We start from the raw sequence: 20,331 nt of genomic DNA, 5'->3' as shown, positions 1-20,331 counted from the left end.
AAGATTAACACGTGTGAAGAGATGAGTGCAATTCAACCACTGTTGCTGGCACCGTGAAAAAAAAAATGTCCAGCCATGATAGCGTGAGGGTCAGCGTATCAGCTGTGTATCAACTATGCCACAGACCCATTATAACCACTCATTGAAGAAATACCAACAGCTAATCACTACGTGTACGTTTAGCTCTAGCTGAGAAATGGACATTAAATGAAACCCCTCCAGTTTATTTGTGGTTATCGCGTACCCTTCGTCAAAACCTGTTATAACTGTATGTATTTAGAACTGATATGTGCCATTAAACCTGATATGATTTATTTTTCTCTGTTCTCGTCTGGTATTGCTGCCCTGGGTGATTGGTATGGTTCGGGTAAGGAAAAGGGGCAGGAACTACAACGCAAACCAAGTACGCGAATGCAAACGCACCATAGCTAATTATGCGCCGCTCATTATGCTAACTGCTGGAGTCATATCTGACGTCTTTTATTTACAATCGTAGTACTTCGCGCAACGGATGGCACTGACGGTCTCGATCGTGGCGTCATTCTGAAGACGCAGTGCCCTATGGAACTTTCGCTACCTGTCTATATATACCTTGGGATATCTGCCATTATCGACTGATATTATCGGTGCGACCACGTTGTGTTCACAGACTACTCTAATCGCTGACACTGCTACATGGCCTATAAGTTAGGTAGCTTACTCATCGCGTATTGCAACTACTCTCCACTAACAGCAATCGTTAGGACTCTAGTTTCTTTACTCCAGCAAGAGATTGTGAGATCAATATTTTCACGTAAAATACAGAGCACGTCACACGAAAAAGCGTGAACAAACACACAAAAAAAACGTGTGGTGAAGCCACGCGTGAATGGGAGAAATATCATGTCGCAGACATGGGGTGGACTGTAATAAATCGAATTATTACAGGTATTAGATATTCCAGTGCATTTAGATTGCACTGCTATAGGGACCGTGCGACACCTAAAGGGGGCGCGCTGCTCCGTCGTGACAGCGCCGCCAGTGGCGGTCTTGGAAGTATCCGACGTGATACCACGTCGCCCGTTCTATGCATTTTGAAGTGGAACCGTAGCTTGCGTGGCGACCGCCGTAATTAGAAGGGCTAATTTTCGAAGTGCAAATAATGTGGAACCTTTCTGGGGCGCGAACGAAGAGAATTGAGACAAACTGCACAGAAGCAACCACCGTATTTATAATGCATCTAACAGTGCAGAAGGAGAACAGCCACTCGCGTCTGTCTGGTCAAAACACCTGTAAGTGATACGTCGAGAGGATGGTTATTTGACGCCTCACAAAATCTTGGCTTGCTAGCGAAGGCTATATACGTGTATTTCTCTGATTCCAGCCACTTGTAACATGTTTTTGACTGAGTCTTGTATTCCTTTCGTCCTCTTTGCACACACATAGCTTCGTCACAGAAATCTACATCCTGCGTCCGTTTAATCCATACAAATAAACACGTGAGGTCACATCTTATTGTCTAAACTTGTACTGCAGTTTTTCCAGTATCTTCAGATACAATAACGCTAAAGAGATACTCAAAGAAGAAATTATATGAGTTTTTACCTCGGTTACCGCCATAGGCTTGCGGCACGACAGCTGTGAAATGGTTGCTGCGTAAATATTAAAACTAAACCTTTTGGACAACGTAGAACTTCCGTTCTCACTGTGAGACTCGTCAACCAGATTACCGGGAGCAATATCGTCTCTGGGCACTGGCGATGAAACACCTCAATCAGTAACACGATCCAGCGGCGTTTCACTGTCACGAAAGTGGCAACTGTAAATAATTGGTCATTTTGCAGGTCCTCATTCAGTTTCATTGAAACTAGAACAAAAGAAATAGAATATGTTGTGCACACCTGATGCAATGGCCGAACGCGCGTCACAAACGCTAATGGCTGCCAGTCTAGCGCCCTCGGTGGTATTGGAAGCATAGAAATCACGAGAAATGAAACATCAGGTCCCTAATGAAGAGTTCTTTTAGGTACTGTCACAGTTAGCGATCCAACAGTTCCAGTGTAGCAAAAAAAGACACCGCACTTCACATGTAAACAAAGCTAGCTACCCGGCGGCTATCACGCGAGGTACTTTCTCCGGAGGCCGCATCGCGGCGCCACCAGTTTGTCGCACACTCCCTATAGGGCTGTTGCACTAAAGTTTGCACAGCGCCATTTCGGGCCCAAACGGCCGCGGATCCCAACAGTAAGGAGTTCCATCAGGGGGTTTTGCATGGTGTGTCAAACGGTATGGTGCCAAGGAAGCTACAAAACCTGTAAGAACTCAACAGAAAAAGCGGTGCTTCTTGAAAAGCGCGAACAACTCGAAACCATGTACTTGAAAGTGCCGCGTCGTCTGCTAAACTGGGGAGTGTTGCATGATTTGGGGCGCTGATGTTGCTGCTCACTCGCGCCACCTGGCCCAGAGCAACAGGCCCATTAGATATTAGATATATTATATATTATTATATTATATTAGATGATACTAGATGCAGTGCTTAGTAAAAGGCCCCAAGTTATCGTTGCGACGATGGTGTCGAGTGTGTCATCCCGATATAGATTTGTGAAGTGCAAAAGCACATGATGCGTTTGTGGGTTAAACTTGTTTTCCTGTTATTTGAACCTCGCCAATGGGCAGCACGTCCTTCACAAGCGTGGAAAGGAGGAGGATAGAGAGATGTGCATTCCCTACACCTATTCGCATATGATGTTGTGCAGAATTTGCGTCTTGTTGCCCACTTCTGCAGGCACGTCACTGTGGTGAATTCTCAATCACCGTAAGTACCCCGCACTTCCTAAATCCATAATGTCGCTCCTCTGGCGGCTACACCGATATGCGCAGGCTTCGTTCTTCTTTCTTTTTTTTTATCGCGTTGTACAATCTTGAAGGGTTTCAATGCCTCGGGCGAAAACTGGTGACTGCATTAGCATAATTGACTAAAACAATTGATCCTCCACTACGACTCATACCGAACGGACAATAAATTAAAGAGGGATACACGTTGGACTGTTTGGTTCTAGATAACTAAAAGCGATAAAACCCCGTGCCAAGGACAGATAAAAGGCTGGACGAGACGAAGCACTGGTACGAATGGGCACTCAGAACGGAATCTGAGCGACGTCTGAACACATAAATACAACAGCGACATTGCAGTTCATGATGATCTTAATTTCTTTCGTATAGTGCTTGCGAAGATGAGCGCAAAATTCTTGAATGTGGCAGTTGTCGGAAAAGCCAGACATCGGCTCGATCTGAAGCAGGCACCTCCCGATTGCGGGGCGGACTGTGCGATATCTACTCACGGTGGTAGACCGTTTCACGCGGTGGCCTGAGGCGGCCCCCATGCCTGATATCTCCGCCGCAACTGTCGCCGCTACCTTCACGAGCACGTGGGTTGCCCGCTTCGGAGTGCCCTCCACTATCACTACTGACCGTGGGCGGCAGTTTGAGTCGTGTCAATTCAGCGCCCTCACCACCTTACTGGGATCTCAACGCATTCGGACCACTTCCTACCATCCGGCGTCAAACGGCATGGTGGAACGATTCCATCGACAACTCAAAGCCGCCCTCAAGGCACACCCCAACCCCACCTCTTGGACGGAAGTTCTTCCTGTCGTCCTGCTCGGCCTCCGTTCAGTCTTCAAGCCGGACTTGGGGTGCACCGTAGCAGAGCTCGTTTACGGCACAACTCTGCGACTACCTGGAGAAGTGTCCCCCAAGGCTACTCCCCCGCCAGATCCAGCAAACTACGTTTCCCGGCTCAAAGCCATATTTGACTAGTTTCGCCCAGCACCCCCTCGTCAACCATCTTCCTCCAGGCTTTACGTGCACGACGACCTGGAGACGTGCACACACGTTTTCGTACGCGTCGACGCTGTCCGAAAGCCACTACAGCCCCGTTATACTGGTCCCTATCAAGTCGTCAGCCGCACTACCAAGTTCTTGTCCCTCATCATCAACGGCAAGCAAGAGCAAGTCTCTATCGACCGATTAAAGCCTGCATACATTGAGGCTCCTGCTGCTGACCTCACGGCTGCTCTGGTCTCCACCCCTCGCTCCGTTTACCAGCCTGCCGTTTCCCGTTCAGCAAAATCCGTCCACTGGGCCCCTGTCCTGGTGACGCACCGCTCTTGCGTTTCACCAACGCGCTAAGGGGGGGAGCAGCTGTAGCGACCCAGCCAGGCACAGCGTCACCTGCGCACGCCGATCTTCGTCGGCCTATGCGCACGCTCCCCGCTCGCTGCGCTCTTGCAATAAACCAGTTCTCGTTCCACCCTTCAACTAGAAGGTTCTCTCTCTTCCTTCACTCTAACCAGTCGCGCGACGCTCCCATCTGCTTTTAGAAGGCTTACCAAAGCTATTCATTCAACTAACGCGTTTGAAAGCAGATGCTACCGTAGCGGAGGAGATTCTATAATGCACGCCTTGCTATACCGTTAGGACGCAATATTCTTCGGGATGCTTTCCAGATGACTTTCTATAGAGATACCTACCCCTACGCGCACACTCTAAACGCCAGCCTCCATGGAGAGAATGTAAACAGAAAAAGGTGCGAACTTCGCTCGCCTTCGGACAGCCTGCGCGAAGCGTCAATAATGTGAGCGTCCGCGGCCGATCTGCCTACGAATAATAGTTTCGTCAAGCGTCCGCAATTTCAGAAGCGTGGGTGTGCTGGTGCTGGTGAACGGGCTCGCCGTTGTCAGCCTGACATACGCCGCGCCAATCAAAGCGGTCTTCTGCTACGAATCTGCTCCAGTCTGTCGTCCTATGGCGCATTCCATTATCAGAGCTGGGTCGAAGTTTTGCTCCGGAAAGGGCAAAAAAGTGCCCCATTGGCAGAGTCAGGTCAAGCATTTAATGTTGATTCGGCAGAGTTTGATTTGGCGAAGCCATAGGCACACGAGAGAGGAAAGGAGGTATGCGCACGATAAACAAGGCCCGTGCAGCGTGTATTTTTCTTCTCGTGTGTTGCGCTGACCGTCGTACGTCTCTTGAACATTGGAAACGTGGCACGCCCCTCTTTGTGCACTACAAATTATATGGCGCATGGCGCGGTTGCGGAACGGTTTGTTTCTCCCTTTGCGGTAAAACAAACCGGAGAAACACATACGCCCTGCGGGGAGCGCGTGTCGCACCTTGAACGAGTGCTAGAGCTCCATTGGCGAAGTAAAGCAGTACGACACAACCCGGAGCGTGTTCTTAAACCCCACCAAGCAAAATTTGGTCTTCTAATGGGATTCGCCATTCTATTAGCGCGTACAGCTAGTCGCACGAGTTTTATTTTACTTTATTTATTTATTTTATTTATCGACCGGGCCACACTAATTCGTTCCGATCTATCGACCGGACCACACTATTGCATTTCGATCTGCTCGACATACTGCTCGTTCGTTCTGCGAATCCGTGTAAAGCGCTTTAAACGCAACCGGCGGATAGCGAACACACGTGTTCGGCGGGTTTTACTTTTGGAAACAGCGAAACAAGGCAAAGCAAGCACCACCCAAAGAAACAGGGATTTCGCCTCCAAACGTGTTCACTTCTCGCTGAAGTCACTACAGTCTTTGGTGAGCATTCTTAACATCTGACCGAGTAATGGCGGCACGCAATCGGGATAATAAACCGGGATAATAAACTCGCACCAATGTTTGGAACCGGTAATATCGATATCCTCCCGTGTAGGAACTAATTAGCTCTTGTACCGGTCCAAAACCCAGCTCCGGCTTCCACACGCTAATGAACATACTGGACTATCACCTCTACCTCTAATCATCTATCACCTCTAATTTTTGCATCCGTCACGGATGAACCGACGTCTTGTACTAGAGGCGTTGTGAAGCTTGTAGATTGTAAAGCGCAGGGAGCTGCAGGAAGCAAGCTATCAGTGTACTAGCCTTAGTGCAGCGCATTATGAAATGGGAATGAAACTGCGCCATTTTGAACAAGTGCTGCAAGCGAACAAGTATGGCTTCAAAAGAATTGCATTAAAGGTCAGTTATGCCGATTTTGAAGTGCCGCAGAGCTGAGCGATACTCGCGCTGTGTGTTCATTAGCGAACACTGAATATGTGTGCGAAATATCTTGGTCCAACTGTTCGTAGTTTTTTAGAAAACATTTCTTTAGTTCCCACGCCCGCCCGTCAGACCGTCGGAAAACCCTGCGCACGGGCGCACCGACGTCACAGCTCTCGGTTTATCTGTCTTTGGCTTGCCATGGACTCTTGGCTTGGCCGCTTGGCTTCATTCGGTTCGTCCTCTGTGCATCGTATATAAGCGAACAACTGTTATGTTATTGCTAAGCCGGAAACAAAGGATGTGAATATTTGTTTGGCACAGCGTCGTTTGGAAAGTGCACTTCCTTGTTCTGACCTTGCCTTTTATGGGCTGGAGTGGTGTGATACGTAATATGCCACGGCGAAGTTGTCGAGAATGCGACGATGCTACGCTATCAGAACAATTCATCGAAGCATTCAAGTGTTACCTATTATAAGCTGCCAAAAGACCAAGCAGTGCGAAGCTCTTGGCTGACCGCGGTGCCTGCTAAGTTCCACTCCAAGGAATTCGTCCACGAATGTTATCATAGGTTGCGCGCGACTCCAGAGGCAGTTTGGAATTACGGCACAAAATCGTCTGATGAAAATCTGAGATGCCCGATACACAAATTATGAACGTGCCACGGAGGATCAAGGCAAAAAACGAGAGCGGAAAGGTAAGTCGAGGTTCAGATATAAAAATAGCAAGCCTCATGGATCAATTGTGCAGCTGTCCTACTGCGCTTACTCTGATTAACAACACCAGAGTATTGTCTAACTTATGAATTACCACAGGTGCACGCTGAAGGCGGAAATGAAGCAGGACTTGGCTTGCATCTGGTGCATGAAGAAATTGCTGACACGATAGTTGCAGTCTAGCTGCCACCAACAGGTATGACAATGTGATGTTATAATTTGAATATTTACCTATGTTCCGCTTTTCATGGGTGCTCTCATGCAGACATCCTTGACACCACTCTTCAATCTGCCCTCAACGTTACACTGTGCTTTCAGGATGGAAAACAAAGGTCTCAATTCCGATTACCTGCTATCTCCTAGTTCAAGCACTTTTGCTGTCTGGACACTAGTTCCTCTGGATGGGGTGATGCAAGCTTCACTGTTAATGTTACATGTTAGTTCACTTAATTTGTCTTTTGTACATTTTTGTTACTGTTAGCTGGATTACTGTTGGACATACAGTCCTTTCTGACACGCAGAAGCTGATGTCGTCTCTGATAATATTTTAGAATTTTCACTGTAATCAACGTCCATTGAGGAAGGTGCTTTTACTATCTGTGAATGTTTGATTGAAGAATAGCCCAGAATTCATGTTAAAATTGTCACTCTTATTAATTCACTGTCTTCAGAAAGCTTCACTTCTGAGAGCTAGGAAAAATGGGAACTATTTATTTGTCACAACTTCACAATGAATAGTGGTTCTGGATTGGCATGTAAGCTGGATTCTACCTGGATTCTACAATACTTGTGTTGAACTTGGTGCATTACTGTGGTCAATACCACATTCTTTACATTTTTAGTGGGTCCCCTGCACAAATACTGTGTGCATGTGCATGCATGCTGTTCGATAGGCAAAAATACCTGAGCAGTGATGTGTAGTCTTTTTATCCAAAGTCCATAATCTTACTGCAAAGTCACAGTTCATAGAACAGCAATGTGCAGGTATCCTGCGATAGAGATTGACAACAGAAAGAAGACTGTTGAGAGCATCTAAATTTTAATGCGACGAGACTTTCGCGCACAAGGCTGCTCTTGTTAATGTCTAACGTGAAGTTACAAAATCCCAGAATATATATGAAACATGTTGTAAGGTAGAGAGCGAGTGTTGGTACAGACATAAAAATAAATATACAAACATATATTATAACATAGAAAGGGTCTACAACTACATCAGTTTCAAGCCGGCAAGGGATGAGTTGACAAGACACTATAAGCACTGTTTCCGTGAATGTCTCGCCCGTGAACGCCTTTTGTGCCAAGTACTTATCTGGCCGCCGTTGTCATTCATATATTGTGCTACACACTCATCCCTTTTCTGTTTCAAACTGATGGCGTCATACCATCTTTTATTTTATTATACTATGTTTGTATTTTATTTGTATACTTGTACCAACCCTCGCTTTACTTGCTCTCTACCTTACAACATGTCTTATATATTCTGGAATTTTGTAACTTGATGTTAGACCTGCAGAAGTACAGCCTTCTGTGCGAAAGCCTGTTGTGCACAATCATTATAAAGTAAACATGACTGTCCATTTCTTGTCATTAAATCATTTTTCTTTTTTTTTTTTCCTGCAGTGATGAGCAACCGTAAGGACACATGCAAGAAAGGGATATCTTTGGGATGACAAACCCTCATCACCTTAAGAGGGTACAGTGGTTGATGAATAGTTCATGTTCTCAAGCACATGGAAACTTCAACAAATAATTCATGAAAAAGCCAGTCAGTGCTAGCACCAGGAATTGAACGTGGACCGTCCTGCTACCAGTCAGGGGTGTTATATTTCAGACACTCATTGACTTTTGGTGAATTACTTGTTGACTTTGTCCCAAAGTGGAGCTTGCCACAGCTCATTTGCCTATCTGTTAATGTTGCAGTGTGTTCTGTTTTTCTCTTTGTGTGTTCCAGACTCAGAACAGTTACTTTGGATCAGGTCAGGTACGTTTCATTTAGACGTGGCAAACAGAAAGTGGTGTTTCACAACACAGCTTAGCAGTGTCCTTCATGCATTACTGCTGGGGCCATTATGCGTGAATGGAAAGCTGCACATTATGTTCATTCTACTTTTATCTTGTGCTATGTAATCTTGCTAAGTTCTGTCACACGAGCGTGTAATGCTATCAGATAGTTCAGTACTTCCTTTAAATGGGATGAATGGCAGCACATGAATGCAGGACGGAAACTGTCATGTGGTGGCAAGTGTTTATGTATTGTACATTTTACTACTAATTTTATTTCTTAGCTTTCGCAGGCGTATTGTGTCAAGCCATGTTATATTAATTTGGAACATGTTCATTTTAGTAGCTTGAGCAGCTGTTACACAGTGAGAACATAGCTCGTGTGTGTTTGTCTCTTCCACCGCTGCCCTTGGTTTTCCTCCTTGATTCTACAGGGATAGGTTTCAGGACCGGTAGTTCCAACCAAGTGAGAATTGCTTTTCAGGGGATCATCACGCTGGCAGATGACAGATAGGGTTTAAATTAGTTGCAGGACAGGAATTGCGTAGCTTCATACAAATACTACTACTACGACATAAGAGTGGTGTCAAATCTAGCTTTCTTGTGTTCCTTACATTATTGCACTAGATGTAGTATCCACTATGATCCTTTATATGGGGGGGGGGGGGTATGCACAGTGCAATCAACAGATGCTATTTACAAATCCGTGTTTCCTACTTTGTTGAAATGGGGTGGTTTGTATCTCAGAGCCATAGTGAAACACGGGCAGCCAAGGACAGACTTTTGATGCCCTCGAGAAACTTGGCAACACATTGCAGGGACTCTGGATGCCGCCTAAATTTCCAGAACACAGAGATCAAGGCCGCGTTTAAACAATAAGTGGTTAGAGAAATCCACGACAGTTGGATGTGTAAGCAGTCCGCGGTTGGATTTGCTTCTGTCCAAGATACGTTATCTCAAAGGGCACGGGCACACTCAGAATCATACTAGGGCTGCCTATGAAATAGAATGAGGAGAGGGGGAAGATATATAACCCCTTTTTCTTGTCTGTTATTCTGTTGGTTAAATTGTCATTTGTTTAGCAACATATATGTGCATATTCCAGAGTCTGCTAATAAATATATCAGTTGAGAGCTAGCCGTCGCGTTGTAGCTGTCTCATCGGATCCTTGGCTGCTTGTGTTTCACTATGGCCATGTTTGCTATTGCAAAAAAAAAGAAAAGAGCATAGAAAAACACGAAAACAGCAACCTGGAAAGCTCCCTGTCCTAGTGCTCACATGGAGGCAATGCAATGAGGTAACATGTTCCACTGTACATAGTAGTACACATCACAATACCAACCGATTATTCAGATTATCTTGAACTACTTTGTCTTTTGGCACTTTCATTGCAGAGCCTATTATTGGAGCCTTATGTGACTCCCCTCCTGAGATATTTTAAGATTGTTGATGCTGCGCAGTGTGTTAATTTTGAAACTGTACTGTGCTGAGGTACAAAAAGAGAATTGCCATATCTGCATTTGAATACATAGGAATAATTTGTACGTACTTTACTTGTTGACATTTATATTTGCACCAAGGCCCAACATTGTTGATTGATGGAAAATGTAAATAAAGAGATTTATTTGCTTGCCAAACAGTACACAAATGTCGTCTTTTCTAGTGAGATATTCACTGTTCACCAGACACAAATGTGGAAAAGTTAAAGGGGCACAATGATGGTAGAGTTTACATTGCTTTTGCCACTTCACATATATTCACTGTTATTCATGTCCACATGTAGGACTAGGAAGGTACAGCATGCACATAAAAAATAATTTCGTATGCCTCCACATATATGGTTCAGATGATTAGATAGATGATAGATGTGCAAGCATATATAATCGTGCTTCATGTTCACTGGGTATGCTAACGCATAACTTCCATGAAGGCAAGTTACATGGGCCCTGTAAGACTGCCCTTTGCGAATGGTTTGGTAACGTGTCTCTAACTGTAAAGGTAAGAGGCAGTCGAGAATGCTGCACACAGGGTTCAACTTACATATTGCTTATCATGTCCTACATGATAGATATTAAATACAAAGTGATTTGTGCAATAATTCCTGAGTACGGAATTCATTCCGAGGCTTTCCAGTGATATCACCGAGGGCGACAAGTCACATAAATTACCTCTAACACTTTTACACCGCATGGGGTGAGTTGAAACAGCATTCTACAGAGGGATAAGGTGCACCCACTCATTTGATTTCTAGGATCTATGCTGTGCCCTAACTCTTCAGACCCCACATTTCTAAAAACACCATTTCTAAGTGGCAATATGGGCTCTGGTATTTCTTTTGCGTCGCCATAGTGTGCAAGCACATGGCTTCTGGGGCTTTCGTGTGCATGTTTTTGTGCTGCGGTGCTCATTGCAAACGATATCCAGATGTCAGACATGAAATGCAGTAGTTTGTAGCGTGCCACACGACGCAACATGACATGGGAGTGTGTGATTCAAAGAAAGCTTCTCGAAAATGCACAGAATCCCACAAAAAGTGTGATTTGTATATCGTTTTACGTTTCTCGTCGTTACATACCATCGTCGACGGTGTTGCACATTGGTAAATCGTACGTAAAGCTTGTCCCATAGCAGTATGCGGTTTCTCAAATACGTTCATATAGCGCGATTTTTTCCTTCAAAACTAAAACTCTGTCGGCATTTTCTTGCTAAAACGGCTGTTGAAGCGTCAGTCAATTCCCTAAGATAATTGTCCCTACAATGGGCAAACGATGTAAAGGGCCGGGCTAACGCAGGCGCGACTTGATACAAATTGTACGTGCTCAGAAAACACAAACGACGAATTCCAGTCTCAACATCGCACAGAGCTTGGTTCACGAATGAGTTCACCGCTGCTGCACTGTTTACTTACCGCGGAACCCGGCTGTCCGCCATCGTCAAGCACATATGTGAAGCCACGAAAAGCCGCAGCTGGAATCCACTGACAAGTACGAAGGCGCCTACACGTCACAATGCCCGTTCGGGTGCATTACGTCATAAAAATGGCTGCGCCCATTGTGTTTCGGAATTAATTATCTATTTTTTTGACGTGGTACTGTACCGAACTGGGAGAATGAAGGTGCATTTTGGGGAGAGCTGGATGTGGGCTTTCAGAATATCACAACCGTTTCGACAATTTCGGATATCGGCATAGGTGACCTTTAAATGTGAAGTACATAAGGCACTACACAGGACTTGAGTCATTAGATCCGTTTACATTTGTATGCAATGCATACCAGAAAGGTGGTGGCCAATTTGCTGCGACCATGACTGCGGACCTACATGATAAATATTAAATACAAAGTGATTTGTGCAATAATTCCAGTTTTTGATAATGCGTGTTAGCAGAGTCACGTACGGACCCAGCGATAAAGCTGTGATGCGCAGTCTCTATTTTGCTGGTAAATACGTGAGCTTCATTGCTCGCGTACTAAGGTACGAACGCAGAAACATTGCCACGTTTCCTCAAGTTTTCTGAAAAACATGCGCACCAGTGATACATGGGTGTCCCAACATTACCCTGTAAGTTAAAAACGACATTTGTACAAGTGCTCCACACTTAGAATGCCTTACCTGTTGTGAGGAGTCACAGTGCCTCCCTCTAGTGTGCGCACTGCTAGTCAGTGCCTCCTCTAGTTCTTACAGCATCCGATATGATCTGGTGGCGCTTGAGAGTCTGACTCAACCCTCTCTCCCGCTCTGCTAGCCGCTAGTTAGTTGGTCACCCGGCACCACTGCCGGCGGTTGTATCTGTTCATAATAAACGTAATCCATCATGTAAGTCAGCCTTGTCCGCCCAGCCTCTTCATCCCATCATGATCTCCATCATCACTTCATCCCTTCCCATCACTTCCCATCATTCACACTGTAAGCGAGCAGAATCACAGCTGTCGCGTGCTTGCCTGAGTGACATTCCTGCCGTGCAGGGCACTTTGTGCTTGATATTCTGGCCTCGCAACAGGTAAACGTGAAATTCACCTTCACGAAATGTGGTTGATCAAACACGTCGCAACTTTGCAAATAATATGCGACAAACAACTATAGCCCTCTATTTGTACAACTCAATTACGCCTGCAAGAAGTATATGAACAGCGTTTAATACTCGTTCGCCTTCAACGCATCGAGAAACAACATTGCAGATCAAAATCTCAAAATGGAAACGAAGCGACAACCTGGATACGTCAGCCATGTTGGAGTTTAGATGCGCCATCTACAGGTCATGGAAAACGAGTGTAGGCTGAAGCCGTCTACCGAGCGTGGCTCATTCGACTGCTCTCGTAGCACCATCCTCGTTACTTTCCTCGTAGCCGCTTCTTCGCTTTTGCCGTGCCCTCATTTGCTTTCCTCCTCCTAGCCTCGACTTTCTCCCTCACGCTCTCCCGTGCTTTCATCCTTCTCCTTGTTGGCTCTGCCGATTACAACGCCGAGACCGCTCATCCGAGGAACGGAATAGAAATTACGAAAAGAAAAAAAAAAAAAAAGGGTGAGAAGCGCCGTCAACAACCCACGCGGGTTAAACGCATCCTATCCGCATCCACGCATCCTGTGGAGGGCTCGCAAGCTAGTGGTTGTGATGTAAATTCTTTGCAAACAGCCATTCGCCTGTAGCGCGTATGGTAGACGTAGCTCGCGCTTATGAATTTGCCATATACATTCGTGAAGACGGTTTTAAAAAAAAATTACTGATCTCCCTGCAAAGCTAGGAAGAGTAGAGGAATCGTTCAACTGCTCAGAAATACGGAGATAAATTGAAATTACGCGTAATTGTTGGCAGGTATGCGTCATATGTGGGAGCACAACTGCAATGAGATACGACGCAATGCTAGAGGGGAAACAGTCAGCGTGGTTTGACGTGAAGTAAAACTTTTGTAGCAGCCCCATGAGTACCTCAAGTAGCACACATAACCATGTCGCAACGTAGTCGCCCGATGTGAAAAGGAAGGAACCGTCTGTCAGGGTGTCGGAGTGAACCGAAAACCAGAACCGAAAACCGAAAAAAAAACACGCTATTTTGGTGCGAACCGGAATGGAATCGAAACCGTATACCTTTTTTTTTGCTGAGGAGGGAAACCGAAAAATTTATTTAACGGTTTTCGGTCCAAGAAAAAACTTGGCCGGTTTGGACTAGAATAGGCGAATGGAACTGACGTCGCGTGTTCTGATCTGAAGTCATGTCATGGGTGCTTTACGAGGGTTACGGTTACGGTGGAATGTATGTCGGTATACTATGACCCTTAGGCACCCTTTGTAACGTTTTATCGTTCGCGCACACAGACTTAGAGGTACATGTGACCGGTTGTGACTCTCTACCAATGTGCCGTATAGTGTCCGTTTTAATTTCATCCGCCCAAACTCTTCTCTCTGGTTACGTTCCCCTTAAGAGGAAACACACTCAACAAAACAGTGACCCAAAAAGGCTGCGTAACGGCTCCTCTGTCGGTAATGTCGCGCAACGCGTCCCTTGTTTGAGAGCAGCTAAGTTGAATACATTTACGTATCCGCTAGGGCAAGCGCGTGCGAAGTGGCGCCTCTATTGTGGACAGGACACGAAGAAAAGAATACGGAGCCATCGAGCGCGTTTGTGAGTGAAGGTGTTCCTCGATTGGCGTCGTACTCGTGCGGTGGTGGTTGCTGGCTAGGAAGCAGCAACAGACATTCGGATGGGACGGGATCACACCAATCCAGCAAGAAAGTACTTTACGTATGACATCACGACAAACAAGTCCGTCTGTATCATGCGCTTGAAGAAAGGAGAACGCCTATTTGAACAGAGAGTCCCCTACAGGAACCAGGAGCTACCAATTTCTCAGCGGCCTATTAATATTGAATACCATGTATGCAGAATAAACGGGTTTACATTTTGCAACATTGTTTTTTTTTTTCTGGGAATGAATGTGCACATCAGAAGCGGAACCGGTTAAAACCGCTATGAACCGTTATTTTTTTTTTGCTCCGGAGCAGAACCGGTACCGGACCGTTTCTGATAGAACCGGAACGAAAACCGGAACGAAAAACGTTTCGGTTCGACACCCTGCTGTCCGCAGTTAGCCGTTAGTGGGTTTGAAGATGACAGGAGACGGCAACCATCCATCATCCGCCTGCATATCCTTTTATTCCAGAAAATCGCGCCGCGATCAAAAGGGAAACGTCAGTCTTCGAGACCGAAAGAAAGAAAGAAAAAAAAAAAAAAAAGAAGAGCCACAACATGACAGAGGTGTTTCAAGTTGCTGTCGTCCACGTTTTTATCGTCTGTCTTTTGTTTTCTCATCAATAGAGTTCATCTCGACAGGTAAAAGGAACCAACCAAAAAAAGAAAACAGGGGGGCAGCTTAAAGAGGTGGACCTGGCTTCTCGCTGCTTCCTGTGTTGTCCGTTCCTCCTCTCCATACTTGGCGGATCGATTTCGCCGAGTGAGCGTCTTGATGAGCGACGGTTTTTCGCGCAGTCTTTACGTGTTTTCGGGTGTCGAAATTTTGTGCACAGATCGTGAAAGATCCTGCACTTTTGACTGAAATGGGGTGTTGTGGCCATAGGCTTTCTAATTAGCGCAAAAACGCTTCCTTTCCTTGGGAATTCGAATGCTGTACAGTGATGGAAACAACCTGGTTGAGCGGCAAAAGCTTTCACAAGAATGATGCAGATGGTTTGTAATTTTTATCTCAAGTACCATTTTTAATGATTGAGTGTCATTCTTTAGTGAAACACCCTGTATGTATGCCGTGTTGCACGATAGATTGACCTATTCCAAGTACTTTGTATTTTAGTTGTGGATGTGCGGTGTGTGTGTGTGTGTATTTGTGAAACTGCGACGCTACTTGTCAAGGACATTCTTTCACCTCAGTGAACAGAAGGACGAGGATGAACACAGCAGACGCGCTACACTTTCAACCAGGTTCAACAGTAACCAATAATAAAAAAGCTGGAAGTTCTTTGGAGACTTTTGGAGACTTTGGAGAGAGAGAGGTTTTTAAAACGAAGGTTGCACTACCCGTACCAGGTCTCGGAGTTGATAAGGGCATGCTATTTATATATATAAGACGCGCTTTTGCTTTGCTCACCCAGATTACTCCAGCTTACGTTATGTACCAGCTTGCCTATCTATTAACTAATGTTCGTACTCGTCCCTTTGTCCGCTGCAGTGAAGGGTCATGTACAGGTTGGGACAAAAGTTTACGGAATACGCGAACGGAGTATTTTTCATCGGTGCGAAACCCTAGCGGCTGGCGGAAGCGGGTAAGTTCACTGATTCGGATGGATGCAAGGCTGCGCTGTTAGTGATACATAGTTCTGATGTCGCTTGGGTGGTCGCCTGGGAAGTGGAATCTGTTGCTCTGCGTGGCTAATTTAGTTGTCGCTAAGGGAGTATAGAGTCCCGACACACACACTTCATGTACGATGCTACTCTTCGTAACTAAATCACTTTTCAGAACGACACTCGATCACACCACGCGTGTCTGAAGAATTCACAATACGTGCAATGCATAACAGTACTATAACATCCACAAAACCTAATCCACGGCTGCGGAACTCTATGCCGTACTTTCTGCAGCACATCGTTGATTTTACTACCGCACGGGGATGGATCGTCTTCACTTCATCTTTCTTATCTTCAAGTGACATTTGTGCGGAACAGCTCTCAGGCCGTGTTGATTAGATCCACAAAGATACAACTTGTCTCATCATACGTGTGCTAGCATAGATAAAAGTAATAGATCAAACTAAACCAGAACGGCAGTAAGGCAAGAGTGGACTCCCCCATGAGTACTCAAAGGAGGAACCTGCCCAGTTGGGATCTCAAGTGGTTCAATTGACCATTATGGGACCAAAACGGTACCTGTGAGTTTCACACTGGTAGTTCTAGAACCATTTGAGGACAGAGTGGTACCACTTATTTCACCAAGGTGGTACCGCTCCCCCCCCCCCCGTACTTGCGAATCCAGCTGGAACCAACCTGATCCAGCTGGAACCGGTCCAGATTTATTTTACCGGTGTGGCTTGAATTTTGGTTCATTTCCTTCCATACGAATGGGTAGAACTATCTGGGAGTAACACCAAAATGCTCTTTAGCGAGTTCTACTGCACCACACGCTGTCGCCCTTGCGTACGATGCGCTAAAACTGGCTATTTTATTGGAATAGCGCGAGCGCTGAGTCTTTCAAAACATGGGAGGCAGTAACAGCCTGCTCCACAAAGTCCATCAGGGCCCAAAGCAACTTGCGCCACTTATTGAACAAACACATTGGGAAAGGCAAATATTGAAGAAACAGCATGGGGGAAATGTTCTGTAGGTGTTACACAACAGGGCATAACATTTACACTAAACGAATTTTGCTGATGGTTGACGAACACATCAAAAAAGATGTGTTCATCAAGTCGAGTATGAGATTTTGTGAGCTTGGAAAAAGCAACGTGAGCGACGCTGCGTGCCAGCCAGGCAGCACCCCAAAATTGGAGCAATATTGGCAATCTGGATTGCCAATATTGGTCCAATATGGCAACTGCAACACGGCCCAATATTGGTCCAATATTGGGAACCCAATATTGGCAAGCCAGTATTGCCGTTATGGGTCCAATATTGGCAGGTCAGTTTTGCCGCTATCTCGTGCATACATTCATTGGATCTTTCAAAGTACTGTATTACCTCAACAAAGATCACGAAAGTCATTTACGATTTGTGATTTTTGCTGGTACACTTGGGTTTCTAAGAAACTATGTTTCTCTGATCACTACATTGAAGCATTTCGGCAATATGTGAACGTTGCATTTTATTTAAAAATGAATACGCATCTTCCCACAGTGCAACATCAGAAATCGGGATATTTGTTCTGGTATGAAGAGGCTGGAGTTATGCATAAGTTGGCAGTTGTCTTGCGCTTCTGCCTGCCGCTGTTTCTGTCACCCGCGCCAAAAATGCCCTTCTTACTGCCTTGTACACAGCTGGCTCGCGGTGCAGTGGTGACCGCTTCACCATTACTCGTGAAAAGTAGGCAGTATATGATGAGTAGGGCTTGTAGGTATAATTCCATATTTAATAACACTTAAACACAGGAATATCACTTAAACATATTGCAGAAGAACAAAAAGGAAAGAACATTTCTCCTGATGACTGTATTTGTGGCTTTTTGCTCAAGCAAGATCCTGGGCTTCTGTCCAAAGCTGATGAAGTGCATACTGAAACCACAGCAAATCTGCCTGAAAAAAAAATACAGTTATCAAACTGTATTTTGGGAAACCTGGGAAAGCTTGTAGCATTAATACGATGTAAACATCACACACAAACTCCACATGCCACTGTTATATCTATAGATATAGCATTAGGATTACCTTCCAATCAGCACAGGGCAGGAATTGGACCCCATGGACACAGACTTGCTACCTTTCTTCCCATTCACACTGAATTCGGCCTGTAGCGATGGGCACAATAATCTGGATATAACAGCCCTGACTACAGCGTGGAGAGCGGCTCCCCCCAAAACCAGCAAGGTATTCTATCTGAAACAAATGCATCACAGACCATATAGCTTTTTCTAAACCAGCATGACCTTCGTCGAAACGACTGCTGGGCAGTGGGTATGTTGACAATAGAGGAACGGTGTGCCTGTGGACTTTGGCTCGTTGGCATGGCGCGCAGGACCTCGTCGATGCGCGAATGTCAGTGTTCATAGATGGCCACACATAATGAGCACTGACAAGTCGCTGTGTGGCCTTGATTCCGGGGTGGGATAGTCCGTGGAGCGCCGCGAAGATTTGACGACGGAGACCCTGGGGGACGAAAGGTCGCTGCATGCCTGTAGAAATGTCGCAGACGACGGGTCCGGAGAGTCCGGGAAAACGTACTTCTTGCAGGTTTAGCGAGGAAGGCCCTGATAGGAGGTATTTCAACTCTGGGTCGTTCTGCTGCTGCTGAGAGAAATCTGCAAGGCTGATTGGTCTGTGCTGAACGGAAAAGAGGCGACTGAGGGTGTCAGCCGGAACGTTGTCGGCCCCCTTTACGTGCTCGAATGTCGCCTGGAACTCCGCTAGGAAAGCGAGTTGCCTAATTTCACGAGAGGAGTAGCGGCTGCTGCCGGATTGGTATGCGTGCACCAGGGGTTTGTGGTCAGTAAAAATGACAAACTGCTTGTCCTCGAGAAAATAACGGAAGGTTCTGACGGCCATGAAAGTGCCGAGGAGCTCGCGACCGAAGGTGCTGTACCTGTCTTCGGTGGACGAGAGCTTCTTGGAGAAGAGGGCTAACGGTTGCCAATGACCGCCTATGTGTCGGTGCAGGACGGCTCCGACGCCTTTGCTCGAGGCGTCCACCATAATCGAGGTGGGTGCTTCGTTGACAGGATGGACCAGCGTGGTGGAGGATGTTAAGGCATGCTTGGCCCTGTTAAACGCCTCGATTTGCTCGTGAGACCAGGCCAGGGCTGTAGAATCCTTGCGGGCAGAGTGTAGAAGCTCTTCGAGCGGCCGTAGTACGCCCACGCAATGGGGAATAAAGCGTCTGCAGAAGTTCACAATCCCGAGAAAATGACGTAGCTGTGTGCATGATGTGGGGAGGGGAAACTCTTGCACCTTCTTAACGTTGCTTTCGATGGGTGTTATTCCTTGGGCATCGACCTGGTGGCCCAGGAATTCGAGCGAAGGGACGCCGAATTCGCACTTGTCGATGTTAATGACTAATCCATGCTCGGAGAGGCGGTGGAATAAGGCACGCAGGTGCGGCAAGTGCTCTTCATGGGAAGCGCTGGCCAGAAGCAGGTCGTCGAGGTGTGCAAAAACGAACGGTAGGCCCCGTGTGACGTTGTCGATAAAGCGCTGGAAAGATTGTGCAGCGTTGCGGAGTCCGAAAGGCATTCGGAGGAATTCGAAGAGGCCGAAAGGGGTTACAATGGCGGTCTTGGGAACGTCCTCCTCTGCCATGGGAATTTGGTGGTATGCTTTTGTTAAGTCGATTTTTGAGAAAAGTTTTGCTCCGGCTAAACTCGCGGTGAAGTCTGATATGTTGGGCAATGGGTAACGGTCGGGAATCGTTGCTAGATTTAGTGCGCTGTAATCGCCACATGGTCTCCAATCACCAGTCTTCTTAGGGACCATGTGCAAAGGCGATGACCAATTGCTGGACGATGGTCTTACTATGCCGACCGCCAGCATGTGATCAAATTGGGGCTCAGCAAAAACCGGTTGGCCTTTGGTGCATATACGGTGGGCGACAGGATGCTTGACCGGCTTCGTCCAGTCGCACTGCGATGTCAATGATGGAAAATGATTTAGTATCGCGGCATAAGTCGCGTCACTTGGTAGCGAAGTAGCGAGACCAGTCGAAGCTACTCTTGCCGATACGCCGTTTACCGTGAGGCCAGTAAGAGTGTCGAGGAGTCTTCGCTTAGCGACGTCGACCAAAAAGTTGTGATGAGCCAGAAAATCGCTACCTAGGATGCTGTGCGCTGTGTACGCGACCAGGAAGACCCAGTGAAGTACTCTTCGAAGTCCGAAATCAAGAGTCAAGGAACGGCGATAATAGACGGGTATACGTGACCCGTTTACTGCTCTCAGGTACAAAATGG

The 20,331-nt window shown here is 46.3% G+C and overlaps 1 protein-coding gene across 1 annotated transcript; it reads left to right on the top strand.

Moving 5' to 3' along the window:
- Window positions 1–3,360: 3,360 nt before the first annotated feature.
- On the top strand, window positions 3,361–3,798 carry LOC135371785 (uncharacterized). The gene has a single exon (XM_064605741.1). It carries the CDS (start codon window positions 3,361–3,363, stop codon window positions 3,796–3,798), a length of 438 nt encoding a protein of 145 aa, XP_064461811.1.
- Window positions 3,799–20,331: the final 16,533 nt, after the last annotated feature.

The sequence above is a fragment of the Ornithodoros turicata genome, unplaced genomic scaffold (genome assembly GCF_037126465.1).
Source record: "Ornithodoros turicata isolate Travis unplaced genomic scaffold, ASM3712646v1 Chromosome121, whole genome shotgun sequence".
Classification (NCBI taxonomy): domain Eukaryota; kingdom Metazoa; phylum Arthropoda; class Arachnida; order Ixodida; family Argasidae; genus Ornithodoros; species Ornithodoros turicata.
Note: the sequence above shows the minus strand (reverse complement) of the source record. Positions and strands in the feature narration are given on the sequence as shown.